Here is a 13,762-nt window from a genome sequence, read left to right as displayed (position 1 = left end):
AATGTTATACAAATAATTTTAGTTAAACAAAACCACAATGTTCCTCTTACTGTAACTAACTCTTAAAAACACAAAATCCTGTAGATGCCAAAGGATATCATCGAAACCACGAGGATTATTCAACAGTTATATTTTTGTCGACTTGTTTATGCTCTACCATTGTGCTCTTTTTTTAATCCAGTGAACCACTATATTTATATCCTGTTACAGAGCTAACAAGATGTGTTTTATTGGTGTCTAAAGCATCTAAAGCACTAGATGTAATCCACAGAGGCCTGTTGATAGTTACATTAATGCAACAAAAGCAGTGTTAGTCTGTAAATTTCAGTCCAACAATAAAATTATAAATTGCACGCATCTGCAAATGCGGCAATTAATCTTCCTACTTGAAAACAGTGTGGTGGCCGTTGGATTTCCTTTAGTTCATATTTGCTTTTGCAATTCAAGGTTGGCAAGCCACATCTGGTTGTCACATGTGGGGTTGCCATGTTATTACAATCTCTTTTTTGAAAGGATAATAGCTCCCATGCACAGGCTGTTTACTGAGTTGGAAGTAATGGTTCACTGGCCAATCATCTTTGCCATCTTTAAGGTTTCACATTTCCCCCGATGGAGTCTCTCATCAGCCGTCACACTAAGAGCGTGTGATGTCTGCTTCACTTCAGATGCTTTATAATTACATCATTATGAAAACGCTGCTTGCAAACACTGCAACTCGGGGAGATTAATTTATGCAGAATTGTGCTAATGTAATTATTGTTAATGGTTGATTGTGCAGCAGCAGTGTTGAAGGAAAGAAAGAGGTTGAGATATTTTGGAGCAGGAGTTATTATAGCGGTGAGTAATGTCCATTGTTTTTCACTCGGTTGGTTTAAATGCCATTAGAGCTTGTCATTCAATAGGAAGGTAAGTGGTTTTTGTGTGCGTGTCTGTGTGTGTGTGTGCTGATGAGGGACTGAAAAAGGAAGAGCTGAGATGAGCAAGGCTGGAGAGAGAAAATGGGAAAAATGGCTACTATTCGTGAAAACACACACAGTCACGCGTGAAGCACAAACGCAAACACACACTCGATAAACCACAGATTGTCTACGCACACACACACGCCTCCTCTTTCAGCAGCCTGACAATAAAGACAGAGATGATTTTTGTCTGCGAGAAAAAAAAACATCAGTGAGGCTGCTCACTGAGGGATTTAATATGAGGGGAGGAGGGAGAGGGGAGGAAGGACACAAAGAAAGCAGAGGAAAAGGAAGAAAAGAAAAAGGGATGAGAACGAAAATGAGGTAAAGGAAAAAGGAGGATTGATGGATGGGTGGAAAAAGGAAAAGATGGAGGGATAATTGGATTGATTCAAATTCTTTTTGGCATTTTTGAAAAACCGCATTGCTCTGTGGGCGCTTAAAAATGCGATTCAAGATTTAGAGGAAAAAAGAAACATGAAAACCAAAGATGAAAAAATGTCTCTTTGTTTAATTATAGATTTTAGAGTGAGAATTAATGGAAAACTCAGTTGGCTCCCTTGACTCTCACCACCCAGCCTCCCTCTCCTGATTAATTTGGGTAAATCCAGCTCTGCATGCCAGTTAGGACAGCTATTTGTGATTCAACCTCGACACAAAGCTCCAGTGTGTCGGAGGAAACATTAAAGTTGAGTCTGCTTTATTTGAACTGCAGCAGATTTTTCTGCTTGCTTTCTCCTCTTCTCCTCCTCATCCTCTCCCTTTCACCAAAGTGGATTTAAAGGGTGAAATTGACACACGGCTTTTATTGAGATCCCTGAAGTCCCTGAAGCCTCTTTTACAAGAGGCAAGAACAATATAAATTTAGGCATAATCTCATAGAAATTTATTAAATTTGATTTGGGATTTTGATCAAATGAATCAAGTCATTTGATTTGATTCTGTGATGCTGTGATTGGCGTATTTCAAGAGGCGGCTGAGGTTGCGCCTGTCCACTAATTGGAAGGCAGGTTGTTGAATCCCCGGCTTCTTCGGCCCACATGACGTGTCCTTGGGCGAGATAGTGAACGTGTCTGATATGTATCGAAAGTGGTGCATTTATACAATAAAATATATGTGGATTTGTGAACATGGTTTGCCGTGTTAAGCACTTTGTGTGCCTCATTTGCCTAGAAAAGCATCATTAAAATGCAATTATTTATCATTTGTTTCAAGTTTTACTTATAGATTACTGGATAATTGACTATCTTGAGTTCATCTTTCATGAGGCAAACAATACAATAAGGCTCAGGCAAGGATTATATCAAAGATACCAGAAATAGGAGAGCAGGGGAAACGGGTAGGAGGTAGGATAAGGAGAACCTTCCTACCCCACCCCACCACAACCACACAAATCCCACAGTACCCACTAATCAGATGATCCGATGTAATCCAGCACTTGGAGATGGCGGTAAGGAAGAAATTCCTTTTAAACAGGAAGAAAACTCTGGCAAAGCAAAACACAAAAATTAATTACACGCAGGAGTGGCAAATAAACATAAGGGAGTGAAAGGAGAAGAGTGAAGGGTTAGAGAAGAAGTGCTCAGTGCACCATGGGAAGTCCCCCAGCTGCCTGCATCTATAGAAGCATAACTACGGGATGGCTCAGGGTCACCTGATCCACACTAGGCTTTATCAAATAGGAGGACTTAAAAGCAGAGATTCAGTTTGTCTCTTGAGTCCAAACTGGGAGGTAGCTCTGCCTCCCATTTTACTTTTGGAAACTCAAGAAAACATGCAAGCGTGCAAGTTAGCAGTCTGAGAGAGGGGTGCAGTATTGGAATAGTCTTAAAATTAGTTTTAACATGCAATTTAAATTTATTACGTGACAGAAAGATGAGATGAGTATAAATCTGGTAAAGAGTTTTAATAACAACCCAACTGTGTCAAATGTCACAAAATTAAAGGGGAATTGCTCTTTTTCAGATTTATGCATGGCAGGTTAGCTTTTAGTGTTTGAAACATTCAGTTTAGTTTAATCTTTATTATCTTCAGTGTTAGTTTTTAGACTTTTTAAGTATTATTTTATTTATTGTATTAAAATAAGACATTTTTGAAAGCAGGTGATTTAGTTCTGTATCCAAAAGTCTCAAAAACATGCCCGTCAGATCCTTATTAGGCAAACAATATGAAGGATATTTTCTCTATATTTTAATTTTGTTCCACTTACTTAGTTTACAAAGTCATTTCATTTAGTGTTTATTTTTTTCAAAAGTTTCATTTTTACTAAGTTTACTAAAATGTTTGTGCATACCTAGTTTTAGTTTTTAGCTTAGTTTTAGTTCACTATAATAACCTTGCACATTAACTGATCATGGACATTAGCAGATATAAGTGTAATCAGTACTCTCTGAAATGTTGGCCTCTTGCTAACAGTCATCACAAAGCATTTTCTAAACCAGCTCAGGGTTTAAAGGCAACAGCATGTCACCTGAATATTTTCTTTTTTCAACCGTCTTCTTCATGAAAGAGCCCAAAATATGAAACCTCATTGTTTTTGTGTCAGCTTTTTACCATTTCACGTCTCACTGTCACCTGCTTCCTTTCACAGAGTTGTACTGCAAGGCAAATTAAAGCATTAGGGTTAGGTATGTTGAATCCTGAGTTTTCACTGTGATAAAAGTGGCTCTCTTCTTAACTTGCTAAATTATTATGCTAATTTATTTTGGTCATGTTACAAATAACAAGAGTTTTGGTTTAAAAAGCAGCTAGAAATGCCACTTTTAAAACAAATTCTTTCATCAACCATCTGCTCAGCCTGTTGAGCCTACCTCGATAACAACAATGAAGGAAGCTGTGCAGTAACGGTTTGCATGACCGTGTCGAGAAAATTTGCATGTAGATAAAAATAAATAAGAAAAAATGTTTGTGTTTGGTCCTAATTTGCTGCCAAGTTTGTTTTACAGAGCTGAATGACACTGAATCGATTATAGACTGAAAAATTGTTTAGTCTATATTTTACTATATTACACAAAATCTCTCAGACAACAGAATCTGTCTGTTTGTTTATTTCTTTGTCTGCAATCTCCTCCTAAACCAGGGGTGGGCAATTCCAGGCCCCGAGGGCCAGTGTCCAGCAGGTTTGAGATCTCACCTTGGGTCAACACACCTGAATCACATGATTAGTTCGTTACCAGGCCTCTGGAGAACTGCGGGAGCTAATTTAGCCATTTAAATCAGCTGTGTTGGTTCAAGGACACATCTAAAACCTGCAGGGACACCGGCCCTCGAGGCCTGGAGTTGCCCACCCCTGTCCTAAACAGTCGGGAGTTGAGGAACCAAACTACGTCTCGAAGGCTCTTGTATCTGTATTACAGTATCAGATATAGATATCAGATATTATGAAGTCACCATGTTGCCTATTATGATCAATCAGTGGTTGCAGTGGAGTTTTTAAGTGAATATTTATGTTGCTTTACTCTCAGAGTGGAAACAGTTTGTCACCTTCAAGTTAAACATTTATAGAGAAAAAAAAAGAAGTTTAGACATTTTAGGAAAATGTAAAAAAAATGTTGGACTTTAGCCTGGTTTTTGCATCCTGTGTCACATTTATTAGAATGTGACACATTAGAATTTATTAGAATATCTTATCAAGAATAATTTCTCATTTATATGCACAAAAATTTAATTATACAAGCAGAGTGAGCAACTAACAATGCGCTAAAATGGTCACTTCTTAACATCTAAATAACATCTACCACCCACATTTTTTTTACCAACAATGTGAACACAAAAGGAATATTATAGCATGGTCATGCTATGATATCATACAGAGTAGCTTTTAATATTTAATTTTAAAGTTTAAGGTACTCGTTGTCTCTGACTGGGTTCCTCTACGGTTTGTGGAACCAGCTAACTCAAAGCTCAACCCCAACTATGTGGAAGATGCTTCTTATTACAACCCTCTGGTAATCTCAAGATAGCAAATATTAAGAAGAAATAATAAGAAATGCTTAAACATCCCTTTTAATGGTTCGATACTGTCTGGTGATTTGAATCTGACTCTTAGAGGAAAAACGAGCATGGACATCATCTGAAGGAAAGTGAGAACTAGAGAGACTTTGTGTTGTGCACAGCTCCAGGGTCCATGCATATTTTAGTGTTATTTGGATATACTTCGTGTTCCTGTGTGGATTAGTTCAAGCAGCAACACTCGGGCTTCACTTTCTTTTTTTTTTTCATATTTTATTTATTTATTTATTTTGATCTTTGTTCTCTAAAGATACAGAAGGCATCACAGAAAAAGATACTGGGTACTTACGAAAAAACACAAGCGAAATCAGCACGTGCAGGAGCATGAGGCAGCGGCGGCGGTGCAGTTTCAGTCAGTTCCTGGGAGGAGAACAAAGACTTAAGAATAGAAGAAAGGCACTGGAGTGGATTCACAACATAAAGTCTTCACAACCAATCAGCATCATGAGCGCAAGCGATTTCATCTACAGATCAACGTGACTGCTGTAATCAACAATACTCTATCATGCTCTTCAATACAGAAACATCACACTTTTTAGAATTTTTTTGGACGCAATGATGCAAACCGAAAACCGAATGCCACACGAATACCAGTTTTGGCATTGATGTGGCACTTCTGATCTCAAAGCACCACTTAAAGCACTCTCCACTACTAGACACGTTCACCTTTTTCACGCACATATTCATACAGCACTTTATCCTTTGCATTTAAGTGTGTTATCGACCTTGCATTCATGTCCAGTTTTAAAAAATGCACACCTGAGTTACTCAGAGGAAAGCCATGCATAGCTGCAATATGACTGCAGGAAGATGAACGCTTTATTCAAATGAAATTCATTTATTTTAAATGTAAAATTTTACGACTTTGACCTTGACACATTTTGCGTTACGCTCATTAGGTGATTGTTCTGTGTAAGTTTGATTAAATTCTGACCAATAGTGAATGCAGAGTAGTGAAGTGAAGGACGAATGAAGTGACGCTTCACTATGGCATAAGCTCATTGATCTTTTGATGAATTAACAACAGGTAACAGATATGTCTGCATTTTCTATTTCCCAGAGGTACTGTATGTTGTTGTATTGTTTTTCTGCTCTTAGTACTTTGGACGCAGGCTTTTACCACTATAGAGTCATTTTTTATACGCTGTTATGGAGCAAACCAAAAGCAAAGTCTGTCTAAAGCAGGGTTGGGCTGATTTAGATACAGTAAGTGAACTGCCACAGACTGAGCAAAGTGCTGAAATGTGTGAAAATCCATAAAACTTTGGCAGACAAGCTGGTGATGTAGAAAATGCATAACTATTGTTGTGCTCGCCCCTAATCTGTTACTAAGTCCTATTTACAAAACTTGAACTTGTGCCTATTTAAGACAAAGAATATCTGAAGAGTCAATAAAATTTATTTGACTTTGACCTTGTAACAGGCCATTTCCAAAGCTCCTCAGAATGCAGCTCTCCTCTCTCAAGAAACTCTGAGATTACTGGACAAGTTTCTTATTTTTTGATTACTTGATAAGTGTTTAATAACTCAACTTACAGAAAAGGCTACTGTAGGAACCTCTGGTCAAGATATGTCTGCATTTCTAGTTCCCAGAGTTGCTGAAATAATCCTGCCCGACAATAAAACATATATGTTTTGTATATAAAAAAATATACTTTTACATTTACACAGTTTTGCTAATTTTATGATACATGAAACAGTTTGTTTACAGTCATGTGAAAAAATTCTGAGAGTTACTCAGGTGCTGCTAATCAAACGGACTAGATTAACTGATCATCAGCAAGTGTGACCATTTCTGTAAAAGCAGAGGTTTTAACAGTTTGCTGTCAAATACCTTTAAAGAAGTGCAGCTCTAGAAAGACTGATGCATTAACACAGTGCTTCAATCTTCTCACAAATGCACATCCCAGCAAATTCAACCCAAGGTCAGACCTAGCAATGCACCAAGAAACAATACAGGCCTCAGTTAACATGTTAGCTGTTAAAGGTCGTGACACTGCAATTAGAAAAAGACTGAACTACTATGGCTTGTTTTCAAGGGTTGTCAGGAGCCTTCAAAACAGATGTAGCAGCACGACTTAAGTCTGCAAAGTTGCATCTGAAAACAAACTACTAGACTTATAGAAAAATGTCTTTAGGACAGAGAAAATTAAAGCTAAGATTTTTGAACAAACTGCCATATTTGGCAAAAGCCAAGTACAGGATATCAGCAAAAACACGTCATACCAACTGTCAAGCATGGCGGTGGAAGGGTGATGATCTGGGCTTGCTTTCTAGCCACACGACCTTTGAAATTTTTAGTCGTCCATAAACTCCTCTGTACACTAAAGAAATTTGAGTCCATCTTTAAGACCAAAGATGGGAGAGACTGATTAGGTCATACAGAAAATGACTGTGTTGCTGCAAAAGGTGGTTCTATAAGCTGTTCCATTTCACAGATCCTATGAAAGCTTTTGTTTTCACATGAAAACCAGTGTTGTATTTTATGCCATTCTGCACTGTACTGGACGCAACTGTGTTAATAATATTACCGAGACATTTAAAAGGATCCCCGTTCAGTGCATTTAACATATCAGGTTCTATGAACAGAACAATCGTCTGACTAGAAAAATAAAGCAAAAGATAACCTGGTATTTAATCTGGAAAATCACAGCAACATCAGCTCATGACCTGAGCCGAGCCACAAACTAAGAAAGAGCCCTGAGTGAATTTTCATTATTATTTCATATTTAATTAATGACTTTATGTATGTATTTATTTATTCACTTAATCTTAGTGTATGGTATTTTTGAATAATACCAGCGCATTAAGTAATATCATTACAGATCATATGAAACTAAGCCGACCTGCGATTTAAACTGAAGCCTATATTTTTATTTAATAGATTCTCCTGTTCTGGTGTGTTATATTTGTGTGTGCGTGTTGAAGGATTTTTTTAATTAAGAAACAGTGTGAGAAAGGATAATTTGTTCGAAGCGTCTGACTCACAAGGGAGCAGGCCTGTGTTTTTATTGTTATTTTGCTGTGTGAGTCTGCAGCCTGGTCGACTGTAGCTGCCGTGTGATTTGCAACCAAGCGTTGTTATTCTGGGTATCTGAGGGAGGAAAAAAAGGCGTTAACGGCAGAACAGAAATCACCGGGGATCGTGATTCTTCTTTTATAGTTAATTTGCTTTGTGATTTGGTTGAAGAAGTCCTGTGTGGTCTTTGTCAGCAGCTGTGTGGGAGTTAACAGACGGTTTCAGAAAGCACAGAGGATTATCTGCCTTTTGTTTTATTGCTATTTTGCATGATAAATTTGCATTGTTTATCAAGGTTTTAACATAAATTCTGTGCAGTACGCAGCCGAAACAAAGCTTTTCATACTAGCTGGATTACAGATACTGCAAGGGACACTAAACAGGCAACTCAAGTGTTGGTGAGTTTCTTCCACTTATTAATCACTCGGGTAGTAAAGGAAGGACGAGTAATACGTGTTTGTGCCACTTTAATATATGCATGTCACAGTTTGGCTTCATGCATCAGCCTTTGTCCTCAACAGTGTCCCGCTTCATGGAATAATCGATGTATATCACTGGGAACAGCAAACGCTAGATGATCAACCCAAAGGTTGAGGGAGAGCTAACAGGGCATTTCTCAAAAGAGCCAGCCCACCACGTTTCAAGTTTGTTTTCTAAACTAATAAATATGTTTTGTGTTTTAAAATATTGTTAAATCTTCCAAAAGCAATCAGCAGACTCTGAAGAAAGAGGTGCATCTCTGTATTATATTGAACAGATAATAAAAATGTGTGTATATTTTTTAACATTATAATCTGGTTTCTTCTTATAATCATTGCCTTGTAATATTTCATAGTAAACCATGGCTAACAATCCTAGAGTACCAAGGTTTACTGCTGCAGAAGCATGCGTAAAGTGATGATGAAAACAGCTCTGTTGATGAAGACACATTGATTACATTTTTCAACGTCTGCAACAGATAAAAGAAACTTTATAGGAATGAAAAACACAAAAGCAACAATTAAAACAGGCATAAATGGACCAAATCAGTCATTTTAGCCACTTAAATAGTTTCTATATTCTTGTTTCTAATGTTAGTCTGAGAGACCGTGAAGGCTCTTGAGCAAATGGTTATGGTTAAAAAGACAAAAGTTTAAAAAAACAAATACTTTTGAAAACATCTCAACATGTCCAACATGGAGTTTCAACTTGGGAAAAATGTGTATTCCCTGACTCGTTGGTCAGTCGCTGCTGGTTATCTCCAGCTGTAGTAGTACCACAAACCTCCCGTTGGTATCTTTAGCCACTGGCAGATTGTCATGCTCATATGTAGTTTTTTCCACAACAGAGAGAGTTCGCCTTCATTTTGCTTTACCACTCCAACCAACACATTTCAGAAGCTTAACTTTGATGGTGAATGATGTCCGTGTCGAGTTTACGTCGCACTTTTCACAGTCCCACTAATGCTTGTCGAGTAGTTTGCAAACAAGCCGGCTTCTTCCATACAAACCATGTGGGACAAAGGTAACCTGCTAGCAACCAAAGCAATCATTCTTGTTTTTAGTGCAGTACCGTAATCTTGGAACCAGTTTCACTCTAGTGACTGGCAGTAACCCCCGGGTCTCTAGCCTTTACTGACTGAGGCCTAATTAAAAAGAGAACCTTTAATAAGGCCACTAATACTTTTTCAGACATTATCCCAAAGTATGAAATTCTTTTTATTTCTATTTCACTTTTTTTTTTTTACAATTAAATAACATTTTTTAAATTATAACCTTTGATTGATAATCAGGGAGACTATTTCCCTCAAACACTAATGATCATATTTGATTATGGATTTTGAAACCAGTAGTTTTTGGCCCTGATTCCAAAGTGAGCTGGAGCTGCAACAATAAACTTGGCAGTATCGAAATCTGCTGTAGAAGAAAAAGTAAAGGCATTTCTAAAAAAAGGTGCAGGGCACCCTCGAGTCTTTTGTTTTTCTCTCTAAAGAAGTAAGAAAAATCTTCTCTTGTCAATTTTTAGAGAAACCTGCAAGGAACTGATTGATCTCCATAATAACACAACAGCAGCGGACCTCCTTTATCTGGGAAACCAAACACTACAGAAAAGCTCCGTGTCGGACCTGACAAAGTGCTGCTGTTTTCTCGGGCACTTCCAGACACAGCGTGGTGAAGAAGTTCTTTTGAGCGTTAAATCACTCAAGAATATCGCGCAGTGAGATATCTGTCAAGCCCGTAATCTTTATTGAGTCATAATGGCGAGAAAAATCCTTCACTGCTGATTGCTGCTGCTCTCTCAGCAGAATTATTTCCCAGAGCTGCTGTAATTGGGACTATAATAAGTGGTGAAGATAAGAGAGGAGCTCTTAAAGGCACCGTTGACATGGGTTTCATTACATCTAACTATGGTGATGATAGTAGTTAAGATCACTCACAAGCCATGAACTTAAAAACATGTTCTTGGGTTTATGAAACACCACTGGAGCCTGGAATCGAAGAAGAAATATGAAATGACTCGTAACGTTTCACAAAAAACTAAGGAGTTGTTTTTTTGAGTTTGAACTAATTTAGTATTGATTAATATAGTGGGAAACAATGGTGATGTTGGCGTTTAACCAGACCTGAAAATTCAGGTCCCTGCAGAACTGGCAAAAGTGCAGAATTGTTACCTAAGTAGAATTATGATACATGTGTTAAAAAATACTCCTATAAAAGCTGAAGTACTCATTAAACTTCTTTATTCAAGTAAAAGTGAAAATGTACAAGCTCTGAAATATACCCAAAATAGTAAAAAGCAGCTCTTTGAAGGACATTTTGACCAGCTTTTTTCGTGCCAAGCTAACTGAAGCTCTTGTTCTTTTAATTATATAATGATAAAATGTAGCAGTCCATGGGAATACAAACGTTTTTTGTTTTTCTTTGCCTCTACACCTAAACAGAAAAAAAAGTGCAGTCAAGGGTTAAAGTGGGATTTGGCACATGGGGGAACGCTAATATTGGTGAAAATGGCTGAGTGTACGGAAAAGCACCACAAATCACAATAATTCCTGTTGTGTGGTCCAGTAGATTTCTTCTTGTACAGGTGATCAGCTGATCTTACACAACTTAATCCATTAGCTATCTTGGCTGATTTTCATCCCCTACACTGACAGACAGTTTGCTGCCTTTATATCAGCTTCAGTTCAAATCCATCTGTGCTGTACTTGATGTAACCTAATCTGACCATGAACACCACAGCCACTGTGCACCAGTCCAACACTTTATTGTAAATTTGCAAACAGTGCTGCAAACTAACCCGTTTATCCCGAGTTTTTTCATGGATTGCTTTAATAACATAAAGTTAATACCTCAGTTTGTTTGCACTGATCAGTGCAGTCGTCTGTCCTGTCTTTTTTTACATCTTTCTCCATCTCTGACTGGAGTTCTCTCAGTCTCAAATACAGCAGCTATACTTTTAGCTTTTAGCACTGCACAGAAAGAGGTTGTGTGTTTGCTGGTATTTGTTGAGCTGATAGAAACGTATTTATAATTGCCTGCCATTTTAAAACATGTTACTCCCTTTATGCTCCCTCTTTTTCTGTAATTAGCAGACCTAAAAAAAACAGTTTCTGATTTTTCCCAATTTAAGACTTGAGTACAGAGCTTTAAATGATGCATAGATTACATGTTACTGTTTCTTTCATCTGTTTGTATACAATAAGCCTTGGTGATGGATACACCAATAGGATTGTTTTTTCTGTGTTATTGTTCCTGCATTTAGACTCAAATTGGTTTGATGTTTGAATGTGCACAGTGATGTGAAATATAAACTTTCCTCAGATCCTTTAAACCCAAAGTAGGCTAAGAAGAAGACCAAAGAATATTGGTATTGTTCTAATGCATGCTGAGTGGTCATGAGGGTGCCCCCTCATGCTGGCACAGGTTTCTAAATGATAATTAAACATCAGAAGTGAAGTTAAAGCCCATCAGAAGCTTCAGTGTGTGTATAAGAAGCAGCTGGTTGATGTGGATGAAGGTGATGCTATTGGGAGAAAGCTGCCACAAGTTCTCTGCTGCCGTTCCCTTCATTCCTGAAATCTGAATAGCTGATACTGTAAAATGACACTATGATGTCTTTAATACCTACAGGAAATTATTTTACTACAATCAAAACACTTAAAAACATCTGAAAAGAAATCCCTCTGATATATCAAACCCTCATCTTAAACAGATGAAATTCACGTTTTTGTTCGACAGCTCCATAATGTCAACCAGTGCTCCCAGTGACCCAGAGAGCAGGAGGACTCAAATACATTAAAATCTACAGACAATCTATAAACGTTAAAATATCTAATGTGTTCCTTTTAACCTTTTCACACACAAAAAGCTTGAAAGTTGTTTTTTTTTGAAAGGGAGTGTTCCTCACAATTATGTCCACATTTAACATTGATTAATATTAAAATAGAACAAATCCGGTGTGCTGTGAATTTGAATCCAGCCCTCAAAGGGTTGATGATGTTGGTTACACTGACAGTTGTCACACGCATTATTGTTACACAATGAATATCAATAAAGATTCTGAATATGTCATGTGTGATTTCCAAATATTTCTGAGCAGTTACTTTTGTCCTGATGCTGAGAGCGTGAAATAAACTCTCCTGCATCTCTCTCCGTCTCATTCCACCTCCTTGTGTTTGCAGAAATGTTCTCACTGCTCCACAATTAGCAATTAGTGGGTGGATAGGCTACACGGATTGAGTGCAACATTAAATTGTCCCCTGCCCTGCTGGCCCCAGAAGCCGCAGGGTCTAAGCACTTTCCTGGCAGAAACACTTTTTTTGTTGTTGTTATAATCACACTGAATGTATCCATTGTTACCTTCTTGCACTACTGTATTATTTTTCTGAGTCACTCTGTACAAAAGTGGAAGCTAATTATAATGTGCAGCTTCTGTACGTGTGTGTGTTAGCTGGAAACATTCATCCAAGCCTCTGCTCTCAAAAACTGCTCAACGAGTGTGAAATGTTTGCATTTCACAAGGGTGAGGACTCCACCAGCCAGGAAAGAGAGATGAAGATGAATCGAACCAGACCGAGTGAGAAAAAATGATTTTTTTAAAGTCTGGATACAGTTGAGAGATGATTAGCTGACACTCAGTATTAGGAAGCTGGTAACTGCAGACTGAGGGTGGAATAATGAATAGTGTGACATTTGGAGAAAATGTCTCCTCTTCTAAAATGTCCTTCCGATTCTTGCCTCCATTATGCAGCATTATCCAACACTGAAATAATCATCTGTCAGTTGGATTCACTCCAGTAATAATAAAATGACTTTAATAATCCTTTTCCTTATATTTCTGCCCATCTCTCTCTCCCATTAATTTCAGCAGAAGCGGAAGCTCAATCATGGACATATATTTCATTAAATATATTGAAACTAAGCTGAGTGGCATAATCTGATCTTTAATGAATCCTCTTCTCTGCAGGTGGACCCCATGTTCACAGTCCCAGCTCCCCCAGCTCCAGGCCACCCCGGGGCCCCTGGATGCTCGCTGCCCTCGGCCCCCTCGTTTTCCCCCCCGGCCCTGCCCACCTCAAACCCTAAGCAGCTGGCGGTGAGGACGAGGTCCATCGGCACCAACACCCAGGATGGAGCTGCGTCAGGGGCGCTGGAGGGTGATTCGGCCTGCTTGGGGCCCTGCCAACCTGGGACTAGTGTCAACCTGGAGGGTATCGTTTGGCATGAGACAGAGGAAGGTGAGCATTCTTCCTGAAACCTCACACTGGTCAACACACAATTTTAGCACATCAAGC

The 13,762-nt window shown here is 38.4% G+C and overlaps 1 protein-coding gene across 4 annotated transcripts in view; it reads left to right on the top strand.

Annotated features, from left to right (window-relative positions):
* The window catches only part of znf608 (zinc finger protein 608), a 72,760-nt gene that overhangs the window by 16,419 nt on the left and 42,579 nt on the right, over nucleotides 1-13,762 (top strand). For all 4 annotated transcript variants that reach the window (XM_004555754.3, XM_076891166.1, XM_004555753.3 and 1 more), the window contains exon 2: nucleotides 13,435-13,705. In XM_004555754.3, coding sequence (XP_004555811.3) covers nucleotides 13,435-13,705 — 271 coding nt within the window. The remainder of the gene's footprint in view (nucleotides 1-13,434; nucleotides 13,706-13,762) is intronic.

Source organism: Maylandia zebra, linkage group LG12 (genome assembly GCF_041146795.1).
Source record: "Maylandia zebra isolate NMK-2024a linkage group LG12, Mzebra_GT3a, whole genome shotgun sequence".
Classification (NCBI taxonomy): domain Eukaryota; kingdom Metazoa; phylum Chordata; class Actinopteri; order Cichliformes; family Cichlidae; genus Maylandia; species Maylandia zebra.
Note: the sequence above shows the minus strand (reverse complement) of the source record. Positions and strands in the feature narration are given on the sequence as shown.